The sequence below is a fragment of the Histoplasma capsulatum genome, genomic scaffold, assembly GCF_000149585.1.
Source record: "Histoplasma capsulatum NAm1 scaffold_4 genomic scaffold, whole genome shotgun sequence".
Lineage (NCBI taxonomy): Eukaryota > Fungi > Ascomycota > Eurotiomycetes > Onygenales > Ajellomycetaceae > Histoplasma > Histoplasma mississippiense.
In genome coordinates, this window is record NW_001813979.1 from 1,636,837 (window position 1) to 1,661,965 (window position 25,129).

A 25,129-nucleotide genomic window follows, 5' to 3' on the forward strand; every position below is an offset into this window, starting at 1 on the left:
TACACCGTTTGGTTTCCATAAAAAGAGCCTTTATTTCAGCATCTGGGGTCTGGACCGTGTGCAGTCAGCAAAAATCTCAAGTAATTCAATGTAGTGAAAAAATCAAAAACTTACCTTCAACATTGTGCAGTTTGGGCGTTAATGTCAGACTAATTTCCGATGAGCTCACACTCATGAGCTCATTTTCGTTGCTCTTCACACTGCCCAAATCGCGAATGGCTTCTCTGATAGGGTCATCTGGGTCGACACATATGTTGGATATCTCTGCAGCAACAAGTTGATGGATCGAGAATATGTCAGACAGTTTTATATAGAGTGTTGGTTTGGCTTTGGCATATAGGTCATTAAAGGCATCGATATCGAAATACGACTCCGCATCTTGCACAGTAATCACTATCATTGATTGTCAGTGGAATAATTACGACTTGAGGAATGAGAGTACTCACGTTTACCCCATATAGTTCCTAACCGCTGGATCGCTTCCCCAACCCAACTATTCAGCGGCTGAAGATATACGTTTTCGTTACCAAAAAGGCGACCTGACGCTACCTGCGCTATCACTTTGCTGATCTCACCAAGATTCCGTTTTTGCTCCTGAGTTAAGCCACGATCTACTACACTACATCTCTCTGGTTCCAGAACCGCTGGATACAAGTAATTTTTCCAAACCCATTGCCCAGTAACCTGCAGAACGTACCCATGATCCTCATTCTCAAATTTGGACAAGAGATGTTCGTAAATCTGCTGTGCAACAAATCGCACCCCAAACGGCATTCGAGGCAGATATTCTTCTAGCGATGTAAAAAACTGGTCTGCAATGTCACGAAGATCCTGCAAATGACGAATAAATGTTTCCCTCGTTTCAGGATCCCTAATCGCCTCTTCTCTAGGAACATCGATTCTGCGCCTGCTCTTCCTGCCAGTACGCAGCTCTTCATTACTAATAGCGGAGCGATAGATCTGCATAGGGTCGCTTTCCAAGTCAAGTTCAGTGTTTTCGATAATATGCTCCTTGACAAGTTCGCCTAGGATATCACGCATGAACTTCCGATCCTTCGGAGACTTCGTATAGGCGGCGAATAATTTGTTCCAGAAAGCATTGCACCTGGTGTAATCTTGAAGTGAAAATGCGTGATTGATCTCCTCTTTTGCGGACCGCACAAGAAGTTTTATCAGGTAGTACTCTTCGCGCCTCTTCTGTGAGTAACCGAATAATCCCATGACTAGATGCTTGATTCGCTCGCATTCTTTTTCTGAGGTAGCCTGCTCTCGTATGCGCCTGAAAAGCCTGGCAAGATATTGCGGTTGCGTCTGAAGAACGAAGAAGAGTTCCTGATATTGCTCGAGTTTCCGTCTCGATGTCTTGTTCAAAGCTTTCAGGTCAAATGGATCTTTAGATGATAGGTCAGAATTAGGGAGTAGCGCTCCGACATGGCCACCGAAATGTTTTTGGTGTTTCACGACTTCATCGAGCGTAATCTTGTTTTTCACCAGAAGGGCAATTTTGATATCCAATTGCGTAATATATTGGTCCGCCATTTCATTCTGCCGTACCTGCTGCACAACTGTTTTCCTCAGACGTTCAAATTCAATTTCTTCATCGAAATCGAAATCGCTGTCGTTAAGCAGATGCACAAAAGCCTTGATGGTTCCAACCGGAGGATTCTTTCCGCTAGTCAAGCTTTTGTAAGCTTCTCCTTGGATCTTAGCTCTCACAAAACTTTGAACCTTTATTACTTTCTCCATATTTTCCCGATAAAAGCGCTGTTTCTCAGCAAAGCGCTGTCGCACAAGAAGGCCTCTAATATTGGACTGGAAGTCAACTATTATGTGTTCTTCTACCTCCAGCTCGGCTAAAACCTGGCCAACATCAAGCCTAACAAACATCGCACGAACAAGGGCCTGGAGCTGAGTGACCTCGTCCCTTGATGTTTCGAGCTCGCAGAGCAAATCGCCGATTTCTATTCTTAGCATGGCAGCGCGCGAAAGAGATTGTAGGTTGGTGATCACAGAATTTTGCAACAGGAGGGCATTTTGGTCTTGTAGTCGACGTTTCCGCAAAAGGAAACCCCTGGATAGAGATTCAAAGGTAAGGATATTCTCCTCGTTATCGTGAAGTGCATTTATAATGGCTGCCACGGAGGTGCGCAAAAAAGTACCACGTAGAGCGCTTTGAACTTTGATAATCGATGGAAGTTGGGCTTTCAGTTCCGCTCGAAGACCCTGAAAGCTTCCTCTGGCAGCAGTGCCTCGGACAATGGACTGGAAAGTGATCCACTGATCACTCATTTTCGCTAATCGAAGCTTCTGGGAATCGTAAAGCTTTCTCTCAAAAAGACCTCTAATCGCAGATTGGAGCACTGTTATCTGGTGAGCTCCCTTTTCTAGGGATAATCTATCTCGAGAAACTCGGTGTCGTTCTAACATGCCTCGAACCGCGGCCTGGAGGGATAGAACTTCCATTTCGGCATCTTTGGTTTGTTCACACTGGTCATCTATTTGACTTCTAGCCAAGGCTCCTCTGATTGCTGCTTGGATGCGTTTAATGCCAGATTCCTCTTTTCTGGCTCTGGTTCTCAGTAATTGAACGTCCGAACGAATCCTATTTGCACGAACAACACTTTGAAGCATCAGGATATCTGCCTCGTTCTCTCTCCAGTATTTTTCACTATGTTGAGATCTCATTCGAACCAAGAATCCTCGTGCCGATGATTGCAAATTCACAGCAAACCGTCGCATGCTTAATCGGTAGTTCATTATTTCCCTGGACCATTCTCCTCGTATCCTTGATTGTAGGTCGATCAATGCACTCTCATTATCCCACAACTCCTGCATGACGTTGCCAAGCCTCAGGCGCACAAACGCTCCCCTTATCTGAGATTGGAAGTCCGAAATAATGGCTTCGTTCTCATGGAGCTCTCTACGAACCCTATCCTCCTCCGACTCGACGGGTTCTGGCGCTGGTTCTGGTTCCGCGCCGAAGCTTGCGCCCATGCCAGAGAAACTAGGCATAGGAACTCCTGACTTATCAAGACCTCTCTGCACTTGTTCCAATTCATGATGTTCAAACTCCAGCTGGCCAACCAAGTTCCCGATACGGAAGTCAACGATCCCTTTCTTGTATAGTAGCCAAGACAAAGCATGAATACAATGTATCACTTTCGGAAGGTTTTTCTTTTCGTACAAGTCGATCATCTCAAACCAAAATAAGTCCGGGAGTTCGATCTCCCTGAGGAGCTGGAAGAAGAGAGCAATATTATCAGAATGACGGTATTGCAATTTGGGATGTCTGAATATGCGGAATGTCCGGTGAGGATACAAGGCTTGTACCACTTCGGCGAGTATGACCCCATCCCGAAGAGCCTCTTCAAGTTGGACAATGGGCGGGATAGTCCTGTGAATGACATCTTCAATCCATTCCTTGGCTTCTCCAATATGACATAGATACTCGTAAGCTTGTATAAATTGCCGTTGTTTGTCAATCCAGCTACTTTCCGTCCACGCAGATGCTGTGATCTTCTGAGAATCCGCTGTAGATTTTGAGGCCCGAATTGAGTCTGCACGCTTAAGTCGACGACGCCCCTGCAAACCAGCAACTGAAGGAACAGCGGACGCCATGGCAAAATCTTCGCTTTCAGTTTGCGCAAACCTTGAAAGAGTCCGCAAATGTCCAGTGGAGGATTTCTGAAGAGTTTCAAGTTCTGGTGCTGTAAATGACGTTGGTAAGGCTGGAACATGAGGGGTGGATTGGGTACGGATATGTTGTCGTCGACTGTAAGGAGAAGATTCCTGCTCCGCCCTGCCAATGTTTTCCTGTAGTCGCAAACTTCCGCCTTCATCGTAAGTCTCGATCTTGGCAGGTTTTCCATTCGGTATACTGTCATGTTGAAATATCGAGTTCGTCATTGTCTGGCTGCGCTGTCGACTGACCCGTTCTGGTGGAGGAGAAGCGCGATTAGGTGCCTGTGGAAGTGAGCGCAGCGAGCGACGAATGCTTCCATAGGTCTCGCCAGCACTTGGCGGGGTGGATGCTCGTTGAAATTGTTCCCCGATTCTGCTCACCATTCCCTTTTGAGTGTTCGAATCTGACAAGAATCCGCCAGACGAGTTCGACGACAAAGTACTTGTACGGCTGGGCACAAGGGAGTTTGAATAGGAAGAATAAACGGAGGAATCCGTTGATGCCGTTGAGCCATGACGAAGCGGGCTTGGTGGGTTGGTTGGGAGTTCTGGTTGAGACCGTCTGAAAGCGCGGAGATGCGACATGACGATGGCAGGTCAGACGAAGAGGAGAAGGGTGCGCTTGATGCAAGAGAAATCCAACCTCCAACTACGCGCATGCCGGAACGTTCATGAAAGAAAGCAAAATCTACCGTCAAAGGGCTGTTCGGCTGTGCCGCCCCAAGGATTGACAAGTAGCGGCAACAACTAACGCATGCACAGACAACACGGCAACGTAAACAGAAGAATGCCTATGCAACCCCTTGTCAGCACTGCTTCACCGAAAAGCGAGAATCCTGATGAAACGTACTGGGCCGTATTTGGGATATACATTGAGTTGTTTAGGTCCTGTTGCAGGGGCAGAGTCGCTAGACGCAGAGCTTCCCCTTGTTGTGCATCCCGCCTTGCCCGCTCGGTTATTTGTTGATAGGGACCAAAACAAAGTTCCCAAAACGGCAAAGCGGCTGCTGAAAATCACCTGATGATAACGGCGATTAGCCGCTTAGCTCAGCTACGCCTGGTTGGTGCTAGCGCGAGAACGCGCCCCACAAGGTAATAAAAAAAACTTATCAAAATCCTCTCCAAGGTCTTTGTTTCTTTCCCCTTTCTTCTTCTCTTTCTCTTCTTTGGGAAAGACGATTTCTCCCCATCAACAGGACGTTTACGTTTGCTTGAACCACTGTTGTTGGTATTTCCATTCCGTTTCTTGTTGTCTCGCTGTTTTGCTATCCAGCAAACGACCATTTTTTCTTCCGTTCCATCTTCCTTGTCTCATTTTGAACCATGCCAATTTCCAATGGAGACGCATCGGGGAGCGCTTATGAGCGTTTCTCGGGCAACTCAGCGTTCCTGGACCACACAAAGGCGCTGGAAGTCCTGAAAAACGATTATGCTGGTGATGGCCTGGATATCAATCAACTGATAGATTCCGAGAAGCGGGGAGCACTGACCTATAATGATTTCCTGATCCTTCCAGGATACATTGGTTCGGAATAATCTTCAAAAGGATACACATTTGAAAGCCTAATTGACCGGGTTCTGTATTAGGATTCCCCGCATCCGACGTTTCTCTCGAAACTCCTGTCACAAGACGGATCACCTTGAAAGCCCCCCTGCTTTCTTCGCCGATGGACACGGTCACTGAACACTCGATGGCTATCCATATGGCTCTTCTTGGTGGCCTTGGTGTGATCCACCACAACTGCTCTGCAGAGGACCAAGCAAATATGGTAAGAAAGGTCAAGCGGTATGAAAACGGGTTCATATTAGAGCCTGTTGTTCTGTCCCCGACGACAACGGTGGCAGAGGCCAAGGCTCTGAAGGAGAAATGGGGATTTGGTGGATTCCCAGTCACAGGTTAGTAGCTATCTCGTATTTCCGTGGTGGTTCCAAACTTTAGGCTTGCAATGATGATTTCACTCTTTAATTTTAACTTTCGTTCATCTGCAGCCGCGAAAGCTGCTATGGAGAATCCGGATTTTTCTTCTGAGAATTATATTTAGTCGACATTTTATTGTAAATTGATTTGTACCTTGAATTTCGCTAACTGGCATTTCTTGATACAGAAAATGGAACTCTCCCTTCGAAACTGATTGGAATGATCACCAGCAGAGACATCCAGTTCCATCCTACTGGTGAAGACCCTGTCCCAGCTGTCATGACTACTGACCTCCTTACGGCCCCCTCGGGGACCACACTCGCCGAAGCAAATGAGGTTCTAAGGAGCTCCAAAAAAGGAAAACTTCTAATTGTCGACAGCGAGGGTAACCTCGATTCTCTCCTTTCAAGGTCCGATCTCATGAAGAACCTTCACTACCCTACTTGGCTTCCAAGCTTCCGCACTCCAAGCAACTTATCTGCGCCGCCGCCATATGCACCCGTCCCGAGGACAAAGAAAGGCTCCCGAAATTGATAGAGGCTGGTCTCGACATTGTCATCTTGGATAGCAGCCAGGGCAACAGCATCTATCAGATAGAGATGATCAAATATGTAAAGGAAACTTACACACAGCTTGACGTCCCTAGCTGGCAATGTTGATCACCAGAGAACCAAGCAGCTGCCCTTATTGCCGCAGGTGCGGATGGTCTCCGTATTGGTATGGGCAGCGGAAGTGCTTGCATCACACAAGAAGTTATGGCCGTCGGGAGACCCCAGGCTGCAGCTGTGCGCAGTGTATCCCAATTTGCTGCACGCTTCGGAGTCCCCTGTATTGCGGATGGCGGTATTCAGAATATTGGCCCATATTGTCAAAGGCCTAGCGATGGGCGCTACCACCGTTATGATGGGTGGGCTCTTGGCTGGTACTACTGAATCCCCTGGCTCCTACTTCGTCAGCAGAGAAGGCCAGCTCGTTAAGGCTTATCGGGGAATGGGAAGCATCGACGCGATGGAGGATAAAAAGGCTGGAGGTGGCAAAGGGGGCCAAGCAAACAATGCTGGTACTGCACGATACTTCTCGGAATCGGACAGACTCCTCGTAGCCCAGGGTGTTTCGGGCTCAGTTTTGGATCGCGGATCTGTGACAAAGTTCGTGCCGTACCTCATGGCCGGTATCCAGCACTCCCTTCAGGATATCGGGGTCAAAAGCCTGAAGGAGCTTCACGATGGTGTCGCCGCTGGCACCGTTAGGTTTGAGGTGCGCAGCGTCAGTGCTCAGGCTGAGGGTGGCGTCCATGGCTTGCACAGCTTCGACAAGAAGTTGTATTCTTAGAAAAACAAAGCTCGATGCCTAGATCTCACTCCAGATTTCCAGTCTCCATTTTGAGCAAAAGGGATCAAATTTTGTTTTTGGAGTTTGTTTGGATGGATATGGTAATTACCTACTGTTCGATACTCAATTGTTCTTTGATTGTCCTGGAAAAGTTTTATATAAGTTTCATGGTTTTACGTTCATGTCCTTTATGTTAATCGGCAGACACTTGTATCAATGTCGTTTATTCATAATGAAACTTGTCTCGACGAAAATCGTGTCGAGAATGAAGATGATATTGTGTCATAGCGTATGTTGTAATTTTGTGGTCTGTAATTCAATGTCCATTAGGCTACCTATTACGGACTAGCGCACCGCACACCTACGTGCTAATACAACCGCTCTGTACGGAGTATTATTAACTACTTGCTTCCCTGTCTGAGCATATTGATTTGACTCATCACTACATACAAACATTCTACTCATAACATTAAAATCAACTCTATTTATATCCCCTTCACTCTGCTTTATTTTCAGTGGACCAGCTTTCATGTCCACCCCACTTCGAATTGCTGTGCTTGAATGCGACACACCACTGGACAGAACAAAGTCCAGGTATGGAAGTTATGGCGGTGTCTTTGAGTCCCTACTCCAAGCCAGTGTCAAACTGCTGAATCAGTCTGACAAAATAAATCCAGTCACTGAACTTGACATTTCAAAATGGGATGTTGTTGAGAGTGATAAATACCCAAGCTTGGAGAACATTGATGCTGTATTAATAACTGGGTCAAGTAGGTGATGTATTCATTTTTAAATACCTTCTTGGCCCTCTGCTTTATCCTAGTTAATTCCAGGATTGATCAATAATACTATCATTGCATTTTTTATTCTTGTACTAATAAACAAACTGAATACTTAACAGAACACAATTCGTACGATGATATACCTTGGATAAACAGACTAGTTGATTTTATCTCCAAGATCCTCACACAAGATCGAGTCAGAATTATTGGTGTGTGCTTTGGACATCAAATCCTAGGGAGAGCGCTGGGGGCAAAAGTTGGCCCCAATGAGCAAGGATGGGAGATTTCAGTGCACGATATGAACCTTACAGATAAAGGAAAAGAGTTATTCGGTACGAACAAATTGGTAGGTGTCTCCTTTGTTTTTCCCTCTTTCTCAAATTGCTGATACTTCCTCCAACCCAGATAAATTTTCTTATTGACAAACAGCAACAGTGTCTTCAACAAATGCATCGCGATGTAGTCCATTACTGCCCCTCTAATGTTACTCTACTTGGCTCCTCATCTATATGTGATGTACAAGGCATGTATATACCTGGCCATTTTATATCCGTGCAAGGTCACCCTGAATTCACCAAGGACATTGTTGCAGAGATACTGGATGCAAGACATGATGCAGGCATATTTTCTTCAGAGATTTATGAGGATGGAGTGGCTAGACTCGGGAATGAGCATGATGGATTACTGGTTGGGAAGGCATTTTTAGAATTTCTGATTAATTAATGGGTGATAAATGATCTGGATCTTAAGACCTACTTTTGTGTGATTATCAGCAATCATGAGTTAGAACTAAATGTGTTTTTATTTAAATCCTGTGAAATAATCATCATCACGGCATGTAATATAAATAAATTCTCAATATAAACATATCTACTAGGGGCAGCCTGCCCTTATCACCCCCAGAAGGGGGGTGGGCAAACGAACATCTAAATCCCAGGGTATGAAGGCATCTCTAATTGCTTCAGAGGGTTGGACAGCTCAGGCACAACACTCTATAGCAGGAGCTTCATGAAACATGCAGCTGGGCAGGGCGGAGCGAAAGTGCGAAGTTTTATTATTCATTATGTTGCTAACTATTAAATATCATTACAGACATCATCGCTGGATATTATCGCTGGATATCATTCATTCAAGCAGGTCAGTAGATAGGTACTCATGTAGGCAGGCAGATAGTCAGTTGATAACCTAGCAGTGATAGGTAGGTAGGTGGGTAGCTAGATGGTGGTGTCTATTCTCATAGAGACTAATTGGATATTGAGGAGGCAGGTAGGTAGGGAGGCATATAATTCAGGGGTAAGAATAGGGACTATCTAAGCCAATTGTTAATGTCAAGTCTCCAGCGCAGAAATAAAAGGGGGAATTATCCAACATTTACGGAGTAGACCAATCAGAGCTGCAAAAACCTCCTTTACACCAATAGTTAATATCATTGAAACTTCAGCCGGAGCTTCGCGAACATTGATATTGATATCCCCTGGAGCTTCGTATGATTCTTAGACTTCGCTTCGCTCCGTCTAATCAACTATCCATCATCGAATCACAGTCTTCTTCCATTCTCATAATGTATATGTTATTCTTAATACAATCTATTCTTCTTGATATCTTTAAAACAGTATAGAATATTGCTGGAGGTGGAAAATGTGCTGTCAAATTCTAGGGGCCAATGATCTGTTGATTCCATGTTATTTTAATCGGTGATGAAGCCTCTAGACCCTCATTGCAGAGGGTACGGGGCCTATGGAAACTGTAGGCAAAAATAGAATGAAGTGCTGCAACTTATGTAGGTGATAGAATATACAGTGGGTGGGCAAGTAGTAAGCTAGCTCGATAGAAATCTCCATTCTAATGTGAATGATGAATGTAGTGAATCAAGCAGATAGGCATCTAGCTAGCTAGGACTATCTACTTGAATAGAGATCTCTATGCTATTAGCAATCAGTTGAATATTGAGCAGGTAGCAAGATAGCTAGTTAGTGTTGTTAGTAATTCTTAGAACTCTTTGCTACATATATATCAGTCTCTCTCGTATGAACGGGCATACCGGCCTATATGGCCGCCTTTGACCTCTTATAAACTTCACATAGTTGGTTTGATGACTGTGGCCTCATTTTCGTTTCATCCATTCCTAGGCCATTCCGCTCAGCAAACAATTTCCCAGAGGTTAGCCAGGAAGCTCCTGAAGAATGGATCTGAGCTGGCACAGGTCAAATTTCCAATGCCGAGATGCTTGTGGACCTCGGATAAATATTTGGGAGATAAACGCGGCTAATAAAACAACCTTCTCCCCTCTGCAAACACCAGGTCAACATTGAGCTTAATGTCCCATCGGAACAACGACAGGCGGTCCGGCGGATTTCCTCCCCTCTCCGCCTGTAGTTATGATTATTCCCTCCCTATGTTGTCAATTTCCTTGGATCACTAATCAACTGCACATTGCTCTGCGATTAGCCCTCAACGGCTCTAGATTTCCTTGTCCTGCGGCCAATAAATGCACAAGCGTATCGAATTATTTGTATCTTCAGGTCACACGCCGATTCAGCCAGGAAGCCCACTACTCGATTGTTCGGAGAGTTCCCCAGTATCGAAGGATGGCTCCTCCAAAAGAAACCGATGCTGATCACACCATCCCAAAGCCGAGCGCAAGGTCAGTTCTTTGCAAATGCCGACCTCCCTGATGGGAATAAATCTACATGATTTCTTTTACAGTGTGCAAGAAGACCGGAAGTTAATGAACTTGCCTACATGCTAGTGTCATCCTCATTTCGTCTCGAAACGAAGTCCTATTGCTGCATCGCGTGCAAACGTCTTCATCCTTCCCGTCAGCTCATGTTTTCCCTGGAGGAAATATATCCTCGCAAGACGGCGATTTCCCACCGGCAGGTCACTCGGACAGCCACGATGAAGGCCCCCACTACCGAAGAGCGGCGATTCGCGAACTCTTCGAAGAGAGTGGTATCCTCCTCGCGAAAAATAGGAGAACCGGCAAAATGATCTACGTAGATACGGACCAGAGGGAGATCGGGAGGCATGCAATCCACAAGAACAAAATTACATTCAACCAGTGGCTGGCGGGCATAGATGAAGGGGCCGAACTGGATATTGGTCAGATACATTGAACTATGAAATCCAAACATGCAAATACCCCTTTTTCCTGGCCGGATAAAGTTAGATTAACCAAGGGCAACATCTTTGTCTCTTTATTGTGCCAGATAGACCCACTTATTCCGTTCACACACTGGATTACCTCCCCTCTAAGGACCATAGACGTTATACTACACAGATGTACGCTCACGCTATCAGCCTGTCTCCAGAGTCCAAGAGCATCATCGGCAGCGAAGAGAGCGACGTCCAAGCGCCGACATCGGACGGCGGGTTAGAGATTACTGAGGCCAGATTTCTCCCCGCATCGGAGTGGTTACGACTCGCGAAGAATGGGGATGTGATAATGTTTCCCCCACAGGTTTTCCTACTATCCTTCGTCGCTCAATTCCTTGAGAGGCCCGGCGAAAGCGCGACTGCGGTTTCTAAAGAGGAGTCTACCAGGCGCCGCGCTGAATTGGTTGAATTTGTGCATTCAGGGTCTCCCCCCTGGACTGATAAATTTATCTCTCCAACAACAATCGGGCACGCAACTGACGGGAGAAGCATACTTAGATTGGATTACGTTGGGCCTGAACTTCAAGGCTCAGCGAAGAAGGGGGAGCCAGATAGAGTGGTGCTAGTCCGGTTTTGTAAAGAGGGACCGAGGGAGGTGGAGGTTCGGTGGAGAAATGAGGTTGCCCTTGAAAAGAAACCTACACAGAGCTCCCTATGAGTTTGAAGTTGAAGATAACCTTGTATGTAGACCGTAATAGAACCAACATGTAAAGTTTGTTTAAAGCCCTTCTGCCACGTTTTCTATCTGTATAATCTCTATGAACCAAAGATCCTTTCTAAAGGTGGTCAAGGTGCTAGACCTAGACATTGCCTGATAGCTGGACGCGACAAATTACCACGCACCTTTGCTGCTAATTTCACGACCAAACATCAAACCTACTTGAGTCATGTCACATGACCCACAATTCTCTCGCTTTGGCTTTATCTCAACACACAACCCAAGAAAATCATCGCAGACTTCAACGATCAAGAACCAAGCAAGCCCCTTTCAATACCTTCCTCCCCGGAAATTCACACAAATTCGCCAAAATGGAAAACGAACAGGGGAAAATTGTCGACCTGTACGTATGACACTTTCCCGAATTTCCACGCTTCCGTGGAGGATAGAAAATCTTTCCCCTCTCTCAATCGAAGACAAAAAGGGACCCGTGATAAACATCATCTACTCTCAGCATATGGAGCAATTTCCCCAAAAATTCGCATTGAGGACTTAAAATTTCCCATTTCTAACCTCAAGTTTCATTCAAATCCATATAGTTACGTGCCTCGCAAATGCAGCGCCACAAACCGCATCATCAAGGCTAAGGATCATGCCTCCGTCCAAATTAGCATTGCCAAAGTTGATGAGAACGGCCGATACACCGGCGAGAATCAAGTATATGCTCTCTGCGGATTCGTACGGGCCCGGGGCGAGAGTGATGACAGCTTGAACCGTCTGGCGCAACGGGATGGGTTCTTGAAAAATGTATGGAGCGCGAGCTCCCAGCGTTGAGGGAAAATGGAGGAGAAATTTGGCTTTTCCTTTTATGCTCTTTTTCCTTTTCCATTTTTCTTATGCTGGTTTAAGGGACCCCTTGTGATGGGAATGTTGTGATGGTGAGTACTTCCCGAAATCTATTTTCATTTGACTTCGGTGAGGGGGAGAGAAATGGGATTTTACTGATATTGTTATGCCTTTATCTATAGATAACCATTAAATGAGCGAAATAAAGAAAATTCCTGGGAATATTCTGGAGTTCTTTTTTTTTCGAGGCTCTTAAATCAAATAAAGGCCTTCTATTTCTTATTATCGTTCTTAAAAATGCCTACCAATCCTCTTGTCAACAGTGAAGTGACTCGCTCAGTTCATGACCCGCGCACTTTAACGGAGAAATATACGAAATCAAAATCATGCATTTTCTAAACCATGAAGTCCAAAATAGAGGAAATTGGGGAGTTCAATATTCTCGAACCTTATCGTCCGCCTACGAGAAATCAATTTCAATACACACATTTTTCCGAGACCCATTTTCCTAGGAATCTATCCAACTCACTTTCTTTCTCACTAGGTTTTCTTTTCTTTCTATCTTTCCTTTCCCCCTTTAAACTCCCTAAACCCTGGCAGCAAAACCACACCTCAAGCCCACCGCAAAAGTCCACAACTCCCTAGTGGAACGGGCGATTTTCGCGGTCAATGACTGAGGCGGGTTACGATGAAAAAATCAAAAAAAAAAAAAAAAAAAAAAAAAAAAAAATTAAATCATAGCTGGGGGAGATCATTGATTTCTTTCCGAAATACCCGTCTGCTGAAGAGCTGTGATACGCAAGATCACTGGTCAGAGCACAGATACGGGCGGGACATGTCATATTTTCGCATCGCCTATTGCCCTTGAAGATAGCATAAAAACCGTGATGTTTGTTGGTAAAAATCGAGTCGGTAAACATAAGTTATGCTCTCCATCCTATTTCCTACATAAGGTAGGTTTCCTGCTACCTAAGTATTTAGTTACTCCATGCATTCTTGTTCAAATATATTTTCAAAAAATGAAGTTGTCGGGAGGGAATATGATATGAAGAATATTATGCGGGATTTGATTTTATGATTTTTATTCGTTTCCATGTTATCCCTCCGCCATGGGATAGGGAGCAATCACGAATTCACCCATCAACACTCATGGAGAACTGGGCTCGTATCCTCTATTGATTCGTAAAATTTCCGCGAAAGCAACACATACTTTCAGAATTTCCCCTCTCTCCCCCTGCCTTTTCTCTAACTTTCTCCTCTTCGAATGTGTCGCCAAAACACAAAACCCTACTGTTTATAGTGCATACTAATCCTTTTCGAGCCGGACTGCCGGATTCGTTTCGATGAAGTTGAGATCTACTTTGTGCCCAAGCAATTCACGAATGTTGCTTACGCCATATCTATAAACGAATAGTGTCCCGGGTTAGTCTTAACCAATCTTACTCTCTCTACGGATGGGACTTTGAGGGGGTTGCAATAATATTAGGGGCCATTATCGAACTTACTTGATCATAGTAGGTCGTTCCAAGCTCAATCCCCATCCATACACTCTCATATCTTGTGGCAGACCCATTGACTCCAACATTTCCGGTCTAAACATCCCGCTGTTGCCGATCTCTACCCACTTTCCTAAGCCATCATGGTAACCAAAAATCTCCATACTCGGCTCTGTGTAAGGGTTATATGCCGGCTTGAATCTAAGCCCGTGAATTCCCATCTTGGCAAAGAAGACTTCCATGAAGCCAATCAAGCCACCCAGCGTGAGACCAAAATCAGCGATCACACCCTCAACCTGGTGGAACTCTGCAAGATGTGTAGCATCAACTGCCTCGTTTCGGAACACCCGGTCAATACTGAAATACCTGGCCGGTCGAGGGTTTGCAGCTAGTTTGTGCAGCATATAAGTGGAAACAGAGGTGGTGTGGGTTCGAAGGACGAGGCGGAGCGATTCTTCGGGATCCCATGGATACCGGTAGCCAATTGACCCGAATTTACCAGATTCATGTACAGCGCGTACGTTGTTCCAGTATTGCTCATAGTCGAGAGGCTTGGTTTTGCCGGTGTTCGAAGATCCCCCCGTTGCTCTTCCAGCATTTGCGACGTGAATGTCAGAGAGATCATCTTCACGTGGCTTATCTGCCCTGGCGGGGTCTGAGATATAAAAGGTATCTTGAAGGTCACGGGCAGGGTGTTGTTGAGGGACATAGAGAGCGTCAAAATTCCAGAAGCCGGTCTCGACATAACGATTGGTTGGCATCTCCTCGAAACCCATCTCGAAGAAAATATGTCTAAATTCCTGGCGCACCTTGTTCAGTGGATGCAGAGCACCGCTGGGTGTTAACGCGCCCTTAGCATTGAAATTGTAAGGCTTAAATTTTGCCGTTTTCCATGATCCATTCGAAAGCATGTCAACTGTAAGATCGGTTTCCTCCTTGACAAGCTCTCTCGCATATTTAGGCCCTTTTGATATTCTGAAACTTAAAACTTTCTGCATTGTGAGAAGTTTCCGCTTTCGCAAGTCCGCTAAGACTTTAGGATCGGGGTACGTTTTTGTCTTCTGTATAACCACAAGTTGCTCCCGAGTGGTGTCTTCGATTGAATCTGTGGCCGACCTCAAAAGATCCTTATCTTTCTTAATCCATCCCTTCTTAAATGCATTTCCAGCCCCAACTTTCGCGGCCTCCTTGCCAACTACATCTGGTAGATCCGCTATTTTCAGACCATTGAGTGCTGCTCTCACAGCTTCAAACACCTTGGCTTCATGGCTGCCATTTGCTGCTATTCCTTCAGCTTCTGGCAATAATACTGCTTCCTCCTGTTCAATCGTTTCATATATGATCATGTCTCTGGATCTAAGTCGATCCAGAGCGCTTTTTAAAGCAATTGTGGGCACGGTGGGGAAGTTATTGGTAGAGAGAATTGGGTCATCGGTGGAGGAGAGGAGGTCTAATACTTGCGCAGGGAGGTCGGTCGCCATGATTGCGACGGAATGGCTGTTTTAACGTTAAGTCCCGTCCGAAAACAGTCCTTGGTGGGTTACGAAAAGAGGGAAATATTAATGATGACTCTTTTTCGATGTCCCGCGTTGATATTATAATACGGTCGGCGAGTCTGACCGCATGAGAACCTTGGAAATTTGCCGATAATGCACGTGATCCAACCTTCCAGCATTGGGTTTTGGTTCGTCCCCTCTACTACCTAGGTACCAACATGGCGCTGGTGATCGAACTCTTTTGTCCCGGTGCCCTAACAGGTTATGAGGCCCCGTGTCAGCGGTACTGATGCACAAGTTTCGAGGCGGAATTGACGATGACGTCATTGCTGTGTTTCTCGTTCTCGTTTCATTCAGATGCTCGCGGAGAATACTCCTTTCACGAGTTGGCTGATAGTGACCTTTATCCCAGACCCGCCATTGATGACTTCCACAGCTTAAAGAAATAGATCCAACTCGATATAAAACTATTGGTGGTTCTCACACCGCGTTCCTTTTCCCACAGATTTATGCCACTGAGCTTCTTTGGCACTCCGGCTACATTCTTTGCATTGCCAGTGATCTCGCATGCAGAATATATGGTAAGGATAATCCCATTGCACTGATGTTCACTTTGCTATATGCGACGATCAGTTGTCAAGTGCTGCTACATTCCTTCTTTCCATGACTTCAAGAAGGTACTATATATCATTTGAACATGTTGGCATCGCAAATGTCGAGTGTGTTGCTGGGATAAGCGTCAAACACAGCAAATCGGGAAATGACATTGGTATTACACTATCTCCAGTAGACGTTTTGCATCCTGGTCTTTCAAGAGATCACAACCAAGCTTCGATAATGGCGCTTCTGGATCATCATTTCCATTTCCTCGATTTCTGGTTTACCTAAACGGTAAGGTCCTTGAATTCCGATACATTGGTTTAACTATCCAAAAATGTCAGCTTCTGATAAAAGAGCATGTTTCCACTTGAGACAAGCTATTCAAAGCGGTGAAATGGATGTCAAGACTGCCACAGGCTGCTTATGGCTGAAAGCATTGAAGATTTTTGAGTCAAGGTCGAAGCTTCCACAACCAAGCAAATAGTGCCTTCTACCCCATTACGAACCCCTGTGTCGATCTCACCACACGCGTGCTGATGACAATGTAATGACTAAGTGCTCTATAGTCCACTGATAGTCTTAATTCCTATTGACGATTGCCCAAGCATTCTAAAGTCACAAACATAATGCACGCACCGGTTCAACTCTGGTTTCCATGCTGCTCATACTCCCCTCCCCTTTCCCACATCATCGACGAATACTGACGTATAAGGTACTGTTAAACTAGTAATGACTGAGAACAATTTCCACACCAAAGCAGCATTCCTATAAGATAATGCAATATTGACCTATGAAAAAAAAAAAAGCTTTAATTCCATATTGAAACTGGCAATCTTGGATGTGGTGGCCAGAATAGTTATATAATAATCAGTTATTACCTGTTAACATCCGGGCTTTCCGCATACTAGTGCCCACTATGACTCTATCTGATGAAAGCTCTCTGAAGCAAGAGCAGCTTTCTTATGAGACCTGACTCATTTTCACAAGTCTCCCTCTGTTAACAGAGCTGACCATCTCAAATATGAAATGCTGATTTTACATTCATTCTCTCTCTAGCATCCTCAAGGTTGACTCTGATGGGGATGGGAGTATTACGATTATGCTAGTCAATTTTACTGAGTCTCTGTATTCTATATATTGTTGGTGTTGCTATGATTTCAAGTATTTATTTCCACATCTCAAGTCTCAATTATTCTCAACAAGATCTTGTCCCTACTTGATAGATGGGTATATCACTAGTTAAATTCTGGCCTGCACTAATCTTTCTACCGTGCAAGATTATCAAGACAAACTCCGTGATCTTCTTATATGTGTGTGTGCACATTTCTTCTTCCACTATGACTGCTGAAATTTTACAGCGCCGGCAATGGGCAACCCAGTATTCAAGATAATTGTCTTTATTTGTTCGTCTCTTTGCTAAGGGTACGAAGGTTTCAGATGGGCTCTGTTCTATTTTCGACGGAATATTCTCGCGGTATAGGCCGTCTGGTAAAGCAAGGAGTCTGCCTTTGAAGTCTCAGGAAAAGTAAGAAAAGAAGCGTGTTTATACAGGTTGTTTGCTTGCTCAGAGCGCCTGCGTCATTTTTCCTGTTTAAAAATTGACAGCAGCTGCTCTTGCTGGTAGTTGCTTTTGCCGTAACCGTCGGTGAAGAGTACCTCTATCGATACTATCTTCTGGCAATTTTTATCAACAAGGGGAACACCGAGGCGACCTAAATGGAACTCCAACATAGTGTAACTTTTAAGAGAGACAAATTATCTATTTAAGTAGAGAGAGAATGACATAATAAACTAGAGTTTACTATTTCTTCTATTAAATATACAATTAAGACTTCCAGTCATGTCAATATAAAACTTTAACTTGCGTCGCCAAGACCGCTTCTGGCCATAGCGTCTCTTCGTCGAATCAACTTCCCCTGCTGCAGCTGTTGTTACCAACTCACTTCTCAATAGTCAATTCTGCATCTCAAGTCCTATCCTATATCTACAGGATAAATACAACATGCCGCGAGATCGAGCTGCATACCGAAACGTCCGTTTTTATGACGCGTCAACAGCCACCTGTATTGGGGGATTTTACCAGAATGGCTCTATCACTGAAGAAAATCTCATCTGGATTTTGAGTGAGGTGTTTTTGATCACGGACGGTGAACACTCTTGGACTATTCAGCACAGGCCCTCAGGCCGAACTATCACACCTTCAAGCAACCCAGTCGTGCTTGGAAATTATGATATCTACTCTACAGGTATGAGTACAGGATTCTGAATTCTGAAAGCACAGCACCAAGCCTGAGCTAATTCATCTAGGACCTCTTCAAGTAACCGATGAACCGTGGTTTGCTCGACTCACCAGCCACTCTATCTCTGGTCGAGAAGATCAATTTCGGTATGAAGTCCGTGCCAGAGATGGGAAATGCGTCATATCTGGACAAGTCAACCCTTCGGCTCAGTGGGATGACATGTGTTCCCAGTGGCAAAGGAGAGTCTTTGGATTGCATTAAACTATGGATGCTGGATAACAAACATCGATGATGCTGAGGGACAGTCCAAAATTCATTCTGTTCAGAATGGATTGCTGATGATGGGGAATCTGCACACTCGCTTTGACCAGTATCAATTCTCCATAAACCCAGATGTAAGTATTTTGAAGGCCAAACTTGTTTTGTTATACTAACATAGCAAAGGATGGTTACAAGATTGTTGAGTTTGGCGCTGGCAGCTGGTGAATTGATGGAAGAATATTGGACCCTGTTTGTCGTGATCCAAACACCAATAATCGTGTCTCAGATGAGCTGCTTCGATGGCACTTCCGACAGTCTGTGCTTGCCAATATGCGAGGCGCAGGCGAGCCTATCTTTGAGTCTGACTTCCCTCCAGGATCAGATATGATGGCAACACTGCGTGATGAAGCGTATGGCAAAGAACGATTTGAGATGATACTTGATTCAAAACTAAAATCTGAGATTACAAACAAGTAGTGGAAAAATCTCAGTCAAATTCTTTGGGTCTGTTTGCTGCACGTCAAGTCAAGATCGGCAATTACTGCATTGTGTTCAATTGAAAGTAAGCAGTCAGTGTCAGTGTTGACAGCAACATTGCAAATGACAACTTAATTCACGTTGCTAATGCGGTGTGAGCTCAGCTCGGCTGAATCTATGTCTACAATGTGAACGATGAAGTCATCCCCATCATCACAGCCACCACAGCCTCCTCCGTACGCACCTCGTGAAAAGGTCCCTGCATGCACGGCGGGCACATGGCATTCAACATGAATGCTACAAGGTCAGCAAGTGTGGTGGTATGGATTACAATGACTGGACTGTGGCATAGCATAGTTGAAAAGAATGCAACAATCTGGAGGAGCTGAAGGAGGAAAATTGTGCTTATGTAGTAATGCTGCTGTCAATAGCAGGTGACCTGGGTGATTTGTAGAGAGATGGAAGAGGGTTGTTTAGATGGCTGCAAGAGGCATGCTGGCAATATACTGCTCTGTTGCACCATCTCCTGTGATCAGCCTTACATTCATCAAAAACCGCTGCACTGACACAAATTGAGAATCTATAAGAGTTAAAATTGGACTTCCATCTTTGTGGCTCGCCTGGAGAGATAACAGAATCCCTGGATTTGAATGTAGACTGTTCTTGCAGTTGTTGTATTATTTTGTATGTTGAGTTGGTTGTTCTGTTGCGGTATGTACCCTCTAGTTATATGGCGAACTGGGCTGGAAAACTAGAACCGTTGATTCAGACCCTTGCTGAGTACTAGTATGTGCTGTGCAACGTGCCACGAGAATTGATATAATACCAGCCGATTTTGTTTATCCTTGACGGCAATCAGATCCAACTACTTGTTCCCCATTTTCTAAATCCTGCGCTCTTTTATCACAGGAACGAACAATGATCACTGATTCACCTGGAATCCCTGTGTTCTGATCCCCTTGGCCCCTTGCAAACTGAGCTCCTGAATCAACCTTGGAACATCTGTTAGGGGGTACTACGGCTACCCTATCACGTGCCCCCCAACATATTGTATTGCTCTCGCGTAGTTAGTTTAGTAATAATGAAACAACGTTATCCTCCCACAGGTTATGGCCCTTATAAGCTACGAAAGAGCTGCGAAATAACGTGCTAACTACGTCTCCACGCATCGTTAAAAGCGTGCCTAGACGGCTGTTAAGTGATTTGAACCTAATGGTTAATCTGAGATCGGGTGGAACGCCTGATTTAACGAAGGACTACGTGACGACGCGTAGAAGAAGTCCTCAAACACCGGAGGCACAACAAGAAGGACTGGACGCAGGTCTACCAACACCTGCAACCAACAGAAAGGTGATTGCCCCAGGGGCTTTTGAACCTGACGAGACAATCGAAGAAGAATCGAACAAGTCGAATATCGAATACGAAGACCCAATTGACAACAATGAGATGTCGGATAACGCGGGTGGCTCTAGTAGCCGTGATGATGTGAGTGAGGAAACTCGCATGAGATTGGAGATCGCGAGACTCCAGCATGAAGTCCAACAGATGAAAGCAAGTAGAGGTGAACCCTCTGCTAGTGATGAGAACATTAATGCAGATTTAGCAAACTATCTGCAGAGAAAAGGCAGAACGTCTGCTATTGTGAAGATTCTTAATGAATTCCGTGACCAAGTGAGATTCATAAGGGAGCCAGTTATCCTCACTGGTTTTGTGAATTATTCAGTGTGGAGGGAAGAGATCCTCCTCGCAGCGAGGCAATCTCATACAATTGATATCATAGATGAGAGACAACTTGGACCCAAAGAGGATGCCAGTGCTGATATGCAACGGTTTTGGAAAGAATGCAATATGTGGCTGTATAACTACATGTGGTTTGCAATCACTCTGCAAGCAAGATCTTATCTTGTTACACCCAAGGAACTATCTGCCTATGCTCTGTGGACAGCTATAGAAGATATCTTTGCTGGGCGGCCTGCCAGCAATGCCAACACTGCCAGCAATGCCAACGATGCCAACGATGATGTTGGTGATGATATCAGCGATACCAGTGATGATAGCGGCTACAGCAGTGTGGATATTGATATGGATTCCAAGATGGAATGTTTGGATGGATCAATGGAGGACAATCCTACAAGTGATAACAATCCTACAAGCGATAACAATCCTACAAGCGATGACGATCCTACAAGTGATGATGATCCCACAGGCGATGATGATCTTGATACTGATAGCGACCGTGATGTGGTTTGGGGGGGCGATGGGCACCCTATATCTATCAATATGATTGTGCGAAGAGTGATCTATGGGAAAGGATGGGTGGTAGATGGGGCAGTCCCTACCACAAAGAACATGGATATGCCCGTGGAGGGTGAATTTTCAAATACAACTTGGCCTGGTTTGATGATAAGTCATATGGAACGACCTTGTTGGAAGGAAAAGAATGGTATCAGTGGTACGGGAGATTACGGAATTTTGCTTGTATTATTCTGTTTTTTATAGTTATTGCTGTATGGGCACCTATTCCCAAAGAGGAAATCAGGGTCCAAATCTTGTAATTAATTGTTATTGTGTTTTTGGAAGAATTGAGCAAAGGGGGCCCCCGGGCGGCAGTGCATTGGCGGCGCCGTAGCACGGGGGGGTGTTAGGGGGTACTACGGCTAGAAACAGAACGAGCCTCACGGCTCTGTAAGGGATCTTTACGTAAGCCCTCCAGGCTTCGCAAGTCTTAAGGATTAGCTTAGGATGGAATAGTTAAGGATTAAGGGCAAAATTGAACAATCTTATGGCTAGCTTTTTGATACTAGTTACCGCTATCTTCTTCCTAAAAACAAAAGAAAAAGAAAAGTAAGGGAATCCTTCTTCTTAAAGAGACAGAAAAGGGAAAAAAAAAAAAAAAACAAACAAAACAATAAGCAAGACCTCAGAAGGAAGGAGAACAGGGCCTCATAAGGAAAGAGGTTGTAAGGATATACAGCTCGAAGGATTCGCCAAGAAGAAAGGACCCACTACACGGAAGGAAGGAACTGCTGTTCTCTCGGCTACCCTATCACGTGCCCCCCAACATATTGTATTGCTCTCGCGTAGTTAGTTTAGTAATAATGAAACAACGTTATCCTCCCACAACATCATAAGTCACGTTGTTGCTAGAGTAGTATCCATCATGGATGCATGATGCATGACAACATCGGCTGCTTCTGATGGTCAGCCAGTAACAATATCCCCATAGCCAACGAGAACAATAAAAATCCACCAGGGTCCAGCGAGCTTAATACCCCATCGCAGTGTGCTCGTTGACACAAGCAAGAAGCCAGTGCCAAGGGAGCCCCGCGTGCACACTCCAACCCCCACCTCCCTATTTTCATATGGTAGCCTTTTCTTTCCCATTATCCTAGTAAGCAACGATGATGGTTAAGTCATAGTAGTAGTCATTCTGTGCTATAGTTAGGGAAACAAGTGATTATCAATGAGAAATCAAAAGTATAGGGATGAAACAAAGCTTCCTTTGTAACTTCCGTGTGTCAGATCTTGTGTAACTAATCTCCCTCGTTCAGATTATCCTAATCTTTTCGTTGCCGGTCCGGGCCATTGTCACGTTCAATAACGTTAGAGTCGGCCGCCAACAACGACAGCTAGCGAGAGGACATAACCACAGTACAAACATACAGTACATTAGCTGTATTCCCTGCCCTTCCCTTTCGAAAATATCGATTTTGCATCCTCCGCCGACGTATTTTATAAAATAGGGTAATATTTCATTGTATTAGGAGAAGGTATTTCAAGCTGTCGAATATTCCATGCCGTGTTCATGAAGCATATAAACCAGCGTCTTTACCTATGAGAAGCATTGGCATTTAGCATGTGCTGCGAGTCTGCTGTTTCCAATACCGGAATAATAATCTTTAGTTAGCGGAACAGAGGAAAAATAAGAAAGAAATCCCAGGAAGAACAACGCTTGTTCTGACAGGACGTTTACATCGTTGTCATGCCACGGCTCGCCATACCGTGAACGTTGGGTTGGTTGACGACGTATTTTATTTTATTTTATTTTATTTTATTTTATATATACGGATATATATACAGAATATATATATATATATTTTGCAACTTGACCTGCTCCCCCGGCTGGGTGGCTGGCGTCCCACGGCGATTGGTCTATGGCTCTAGGGCTGTTCTGAACAGCATCATCCAAATAATCAAATCCCTTGCCTTGGACAGGGGAGTTGAAATGACATATCATCATCACGTGGAGGTGAGCTTGTTGACCTTGAAACCTTGGAATCGGGACATCTTTCTTCGTGGCGAAGGTGAGAAAACAATAGATTCCCGGAAGCCTACAGGCTGTGTGTAGCTTTGTCTGTTGCGGGTTGTTGCGGGCTGTACTCCGTACTCCGTACAGACCGCCAGTTTGCTTACCTCCGTGCACACACCGATTACAGTTGATGGCAGAAATTCCGGAACGCTAAAGGGCGATCAAACGCGAAAATAACTCAAATTTTTCCGTGGCCGTGGTTTGGGCCTTGACTCCCTTGGAAAGTAAGAAAATTTACGGAAATTTACAGGAAGACCGAGGCAACGCAGTGGCCTGTGCGACTTTGCCTGATCCAGCTCCCAAACTTCCGGTTAGAAAGCTCTGGAAGGGTTTAAAACCCTTAAAGAAGGGGACAGGGCTTCATTTGAATTTCTCTCTTCTTTCGACAACCTCAACAAACTCCTGTGTTGTGGCAGATGGCAAACCATAACCGTTTTAAACATCAATAGTTCGACAAAGTGGCTAAACAATAATGCCCGGGTCCATCAGGCTCGAAAGTTGTCGCCAGCACACTTGATAAAAATGACAGCATGGGGGGATGAAACCAATCATTAGTTATCATTTTTTGCCCCAGACATCGGCAACAGGGCTGAATGATGGTTAGAACCAAATGTACGGAAATATCGTGACGTAGAAATAATTTACGTGCAGCGCAGGGAGTACCCTTCCCAGCAATGGATGGAACTGATGGTAGCCAATCTCACGGCACCACATCTGATTTTCAACCTCGCTAGGTTATCCCTTGCACGCCTGATGGACAGTTATGGAGTGGGAATTATTGGGATTCTACATCGCTTGAGCAAACGGCGTATATAGCCAGTGGCCCCTTTCCAAATCTAACCCAGCACCTGCAGTTTCTCTCCAAAACAAGATCCTTTTTTAAGGGGGAAATGAGAAGGGGAGGTTGTTGGATTGGGGATAAAAGGGGCGAGGGAAGGGGGAGGCGAGAAGAAAATCAATCCGTACGGCATGGAAGCGGTTGTTGGGTTGAATGAACACCGCTCCTTTCTGGACAACAAATCCTTCAGTCCAGTCAGATTTCCCGTGAGAGGTTCTAGAGGGGGCGGGAGGGGGAGGGGGTTTTCCTACCTCCTGCGCACATAGGTAGAGAATATAAAAGACTTCTTGTTCCAGGTTACTGGGTTGTGCGGCCTTCTTGTTTTTGGCCAGAGGATCGAGATCTGGAACCTTGTCGTTGGGGTTGAACAAGACGGGAAGCAGGCGGCTATTTCTTCCAAGGACTGAACTCTGAATCAGTACATATCAGGCCACAGGTGTGATAGCTACGCATGCCTTACCAGTGGATGATCATGTGTAGGAATTTGGAGGCCAGTCCTGTTCGGGGTTTGGATTGGTTGGTCCCCTCTACCACTAGCCTGGCGCTGGTGGTGATTGAGCTCTTTTGCCCCAGTGGCCGAACAAGTCCTTCATTGCGCCTACTGCGGATGTTGTTGGTATTTTTTTGATTTTTGATTGCGTTTTGTTAAAACGCCGTATTACTTACCAATACCAGGAGGGGAGATTTTTTTTCGTCAGCCAGCCATTTGTATAGCCGGGTCACAAGGTCAAGAGAAGCAAACACCAGAATTGTAAGTACGCAGTAATGAGTACCGTACTGTTTTTTGGTTTTTTTGGTTTTTTTGGTTTTTTTTTTTTTTTTTTTTTTTTTGAGAAGTCAGCCGTTCTGTACGGTAAATATACAGTCCAGGTTTGTTGAGCTGTCAGCCAGCGGTCTCCGGTATAAGAACCATCAACACCGGAGACGGCCTAGTTATCTCTTGTTGTTTGGGCTTTGAAATGTTGGAGATATTTCACGGCATAATCCTAATGGAGGTTATGGGAGATACTATGGATCGTCAAGGCAATCGATTATGGTA

General features: G+C 45.0%; 8 protein-coding genes across 8 annotated transcripts in view; 6 read left to right on the top strand and 2 right to left on the bottom strand.

Annotated features, from left to right (window-relative positions):
- Positions 1-4,266, bottom strand: part of HCAG_04494 (hypothetical protein) — a gene marked incomplete at both ends in the record, with an annotated part of 5,181 nt that extends 915 nt beyond the window's left edge. The window contains 3 exons of the mRNA XM_001540604.1: positions 4-28; positions 115-393; positions 447-4,266. Of these exons, the coding sequence (XP_001540654.1) occupies positions 4-28; positions 115-393; positions 447-4,266 (4,124 nt within the window). The remainder of the gene's footprint in view (positions 1-3; positions 29-114; positions 394-446) is intronic.
- Positions 4,267-5,004: 738 nt separating this feature from the next.
- Positions 5,005-6,931, top strand: HCAG_04495 (inosine-5'-monophosphate dehydrogenase; the record flags this gene model as incomplete). Its single annotated transcript, XM_001540605.1, has 5 exons — positions 5,005-5,206; positions 5,269-5,577; positions 5,787-5,935; positions 6,010-6,210; positions 6,266-6,931. The coding sequence occupies 5 exons, from the start codon at positions 5,005-5,007 to the stop codon at positions 6,929-6,931; spliced, it is 1,527 nt and encodes a 508-aa protein (XP_001540655.1).
- Positions 6,932-7,460: 529 nt separating this feature from the next.
- HCAG_04496 (conserved hypothetical protein) lies at positions 7,461-8,436 on the top strand (the record flags this gene model as incomplete). Its single annotated transcript, XM_001540606.1, has 3 exons — positions 7,461-7,701; positions 7,833-8,059; positions 8,149-8,436. The coding sequence occupies 3 exons, from the start codon at positions 7,461-7,463 to the stop codon at positions 8,434-8,436; spliced, it is 756 nt and encodes a 251-aa protein (XP_001540656.1).
- A 1,865-nt stretch (positions 8,437-10,301) lies between these two features.
- On the top strand, positions 10,302-11,527 carry HCAG_04497 (predicted protein; the record flags this gene model as incomplete). The annotated part of the gene is made up of 3 exons (XM_001540607.1): positions 10,302-10,357; positions 10,463-10,815; positions 11,025-11,527. The coding sequence occupies 3 exons, from the start codon at positions 10,302-10,304 to the stop codon at positions 11,525-11,527; spliced, it is 912 nt and encodes a 303-aa protein (XP_001540657.1).
- A 371-nt stretch (positions 11,528-11,898) lies between these two features.
- Positions 11,899-12,361, top strand: HCAG_04498 (40S ribosomal protein S21; the record flags this gene model as incomplete). Its single annotated transcript, XM_001540608.1, has 2 exons — positions 11,899-11,930; positions 12,127-12,361. 2 exons carry the CDS (start codon positions 11,899-11,901, stop codon positions 12,359-12,361), a joined length of 267 nt encoding a protein of 88 aa, XP_001540658.1.
- A 1,318-nt stretch (positions 12,362-13,679) lies between these two features.
- On the bottom strand, positions 13,680-15,350 carry HCAG_04499 (phenylalanyl-tRNA synthetase alpha chain; the record flags this gene model as incomplete). Its single annotated transcript, XM_001540609.1, has 2 exons — positions 13,680-13,773; positions 13,879-15,350. 2 exons carry the CDS (start codon positions 15,348-15,350, stop codon positions 13,680-13,682), a joined length of 1,566 nt encoding a protein of 521 aa, XP_001540659.1.
- Positions 15,351-17,967: 2,617 nt separating this feature from the next.
- On the top strand, positions 17,968-18,943 carry HCAG_04500 (predicted protein; the record flags this gene model as incomplete). Its single annotated transcript, XM_001540610.1, has 4 exons — positions 17,968-18,211; positions 18,273-18,351; positions 18,671-18,780; positions 18,843-18,943. 4 exons carry the CDS (start codon positions 17,968-17,970, stop codon positions 18,941-18,943), a joined length of 534 nt encoding a protein of 177 aa, XP_001540660.1.
- A 290-nt stretch (positions 18,944-19,233) lies between these two features.
- Positions 19,234-21,604, top strand: HCAG_04501 (predicted protein; the record flags this gene model as incomplete). Its single annotated transcript, XM_001540611.1, has 4 exons — positions 19,234-19,247; positions 19,670-19,729; positions 20,122-21,395; positions 21,531-21,604. The coding sequence occupies 4 exons, from the start codon at positions 19,234-19,236 to the stop codon at positions 21,602-21,604; spliced, it is 1,422 nt and encodes a 473-aa protein (XP_001540661.1).
- Positions 21,605-25,129: the final 3,525 nt, after the last annotated feature.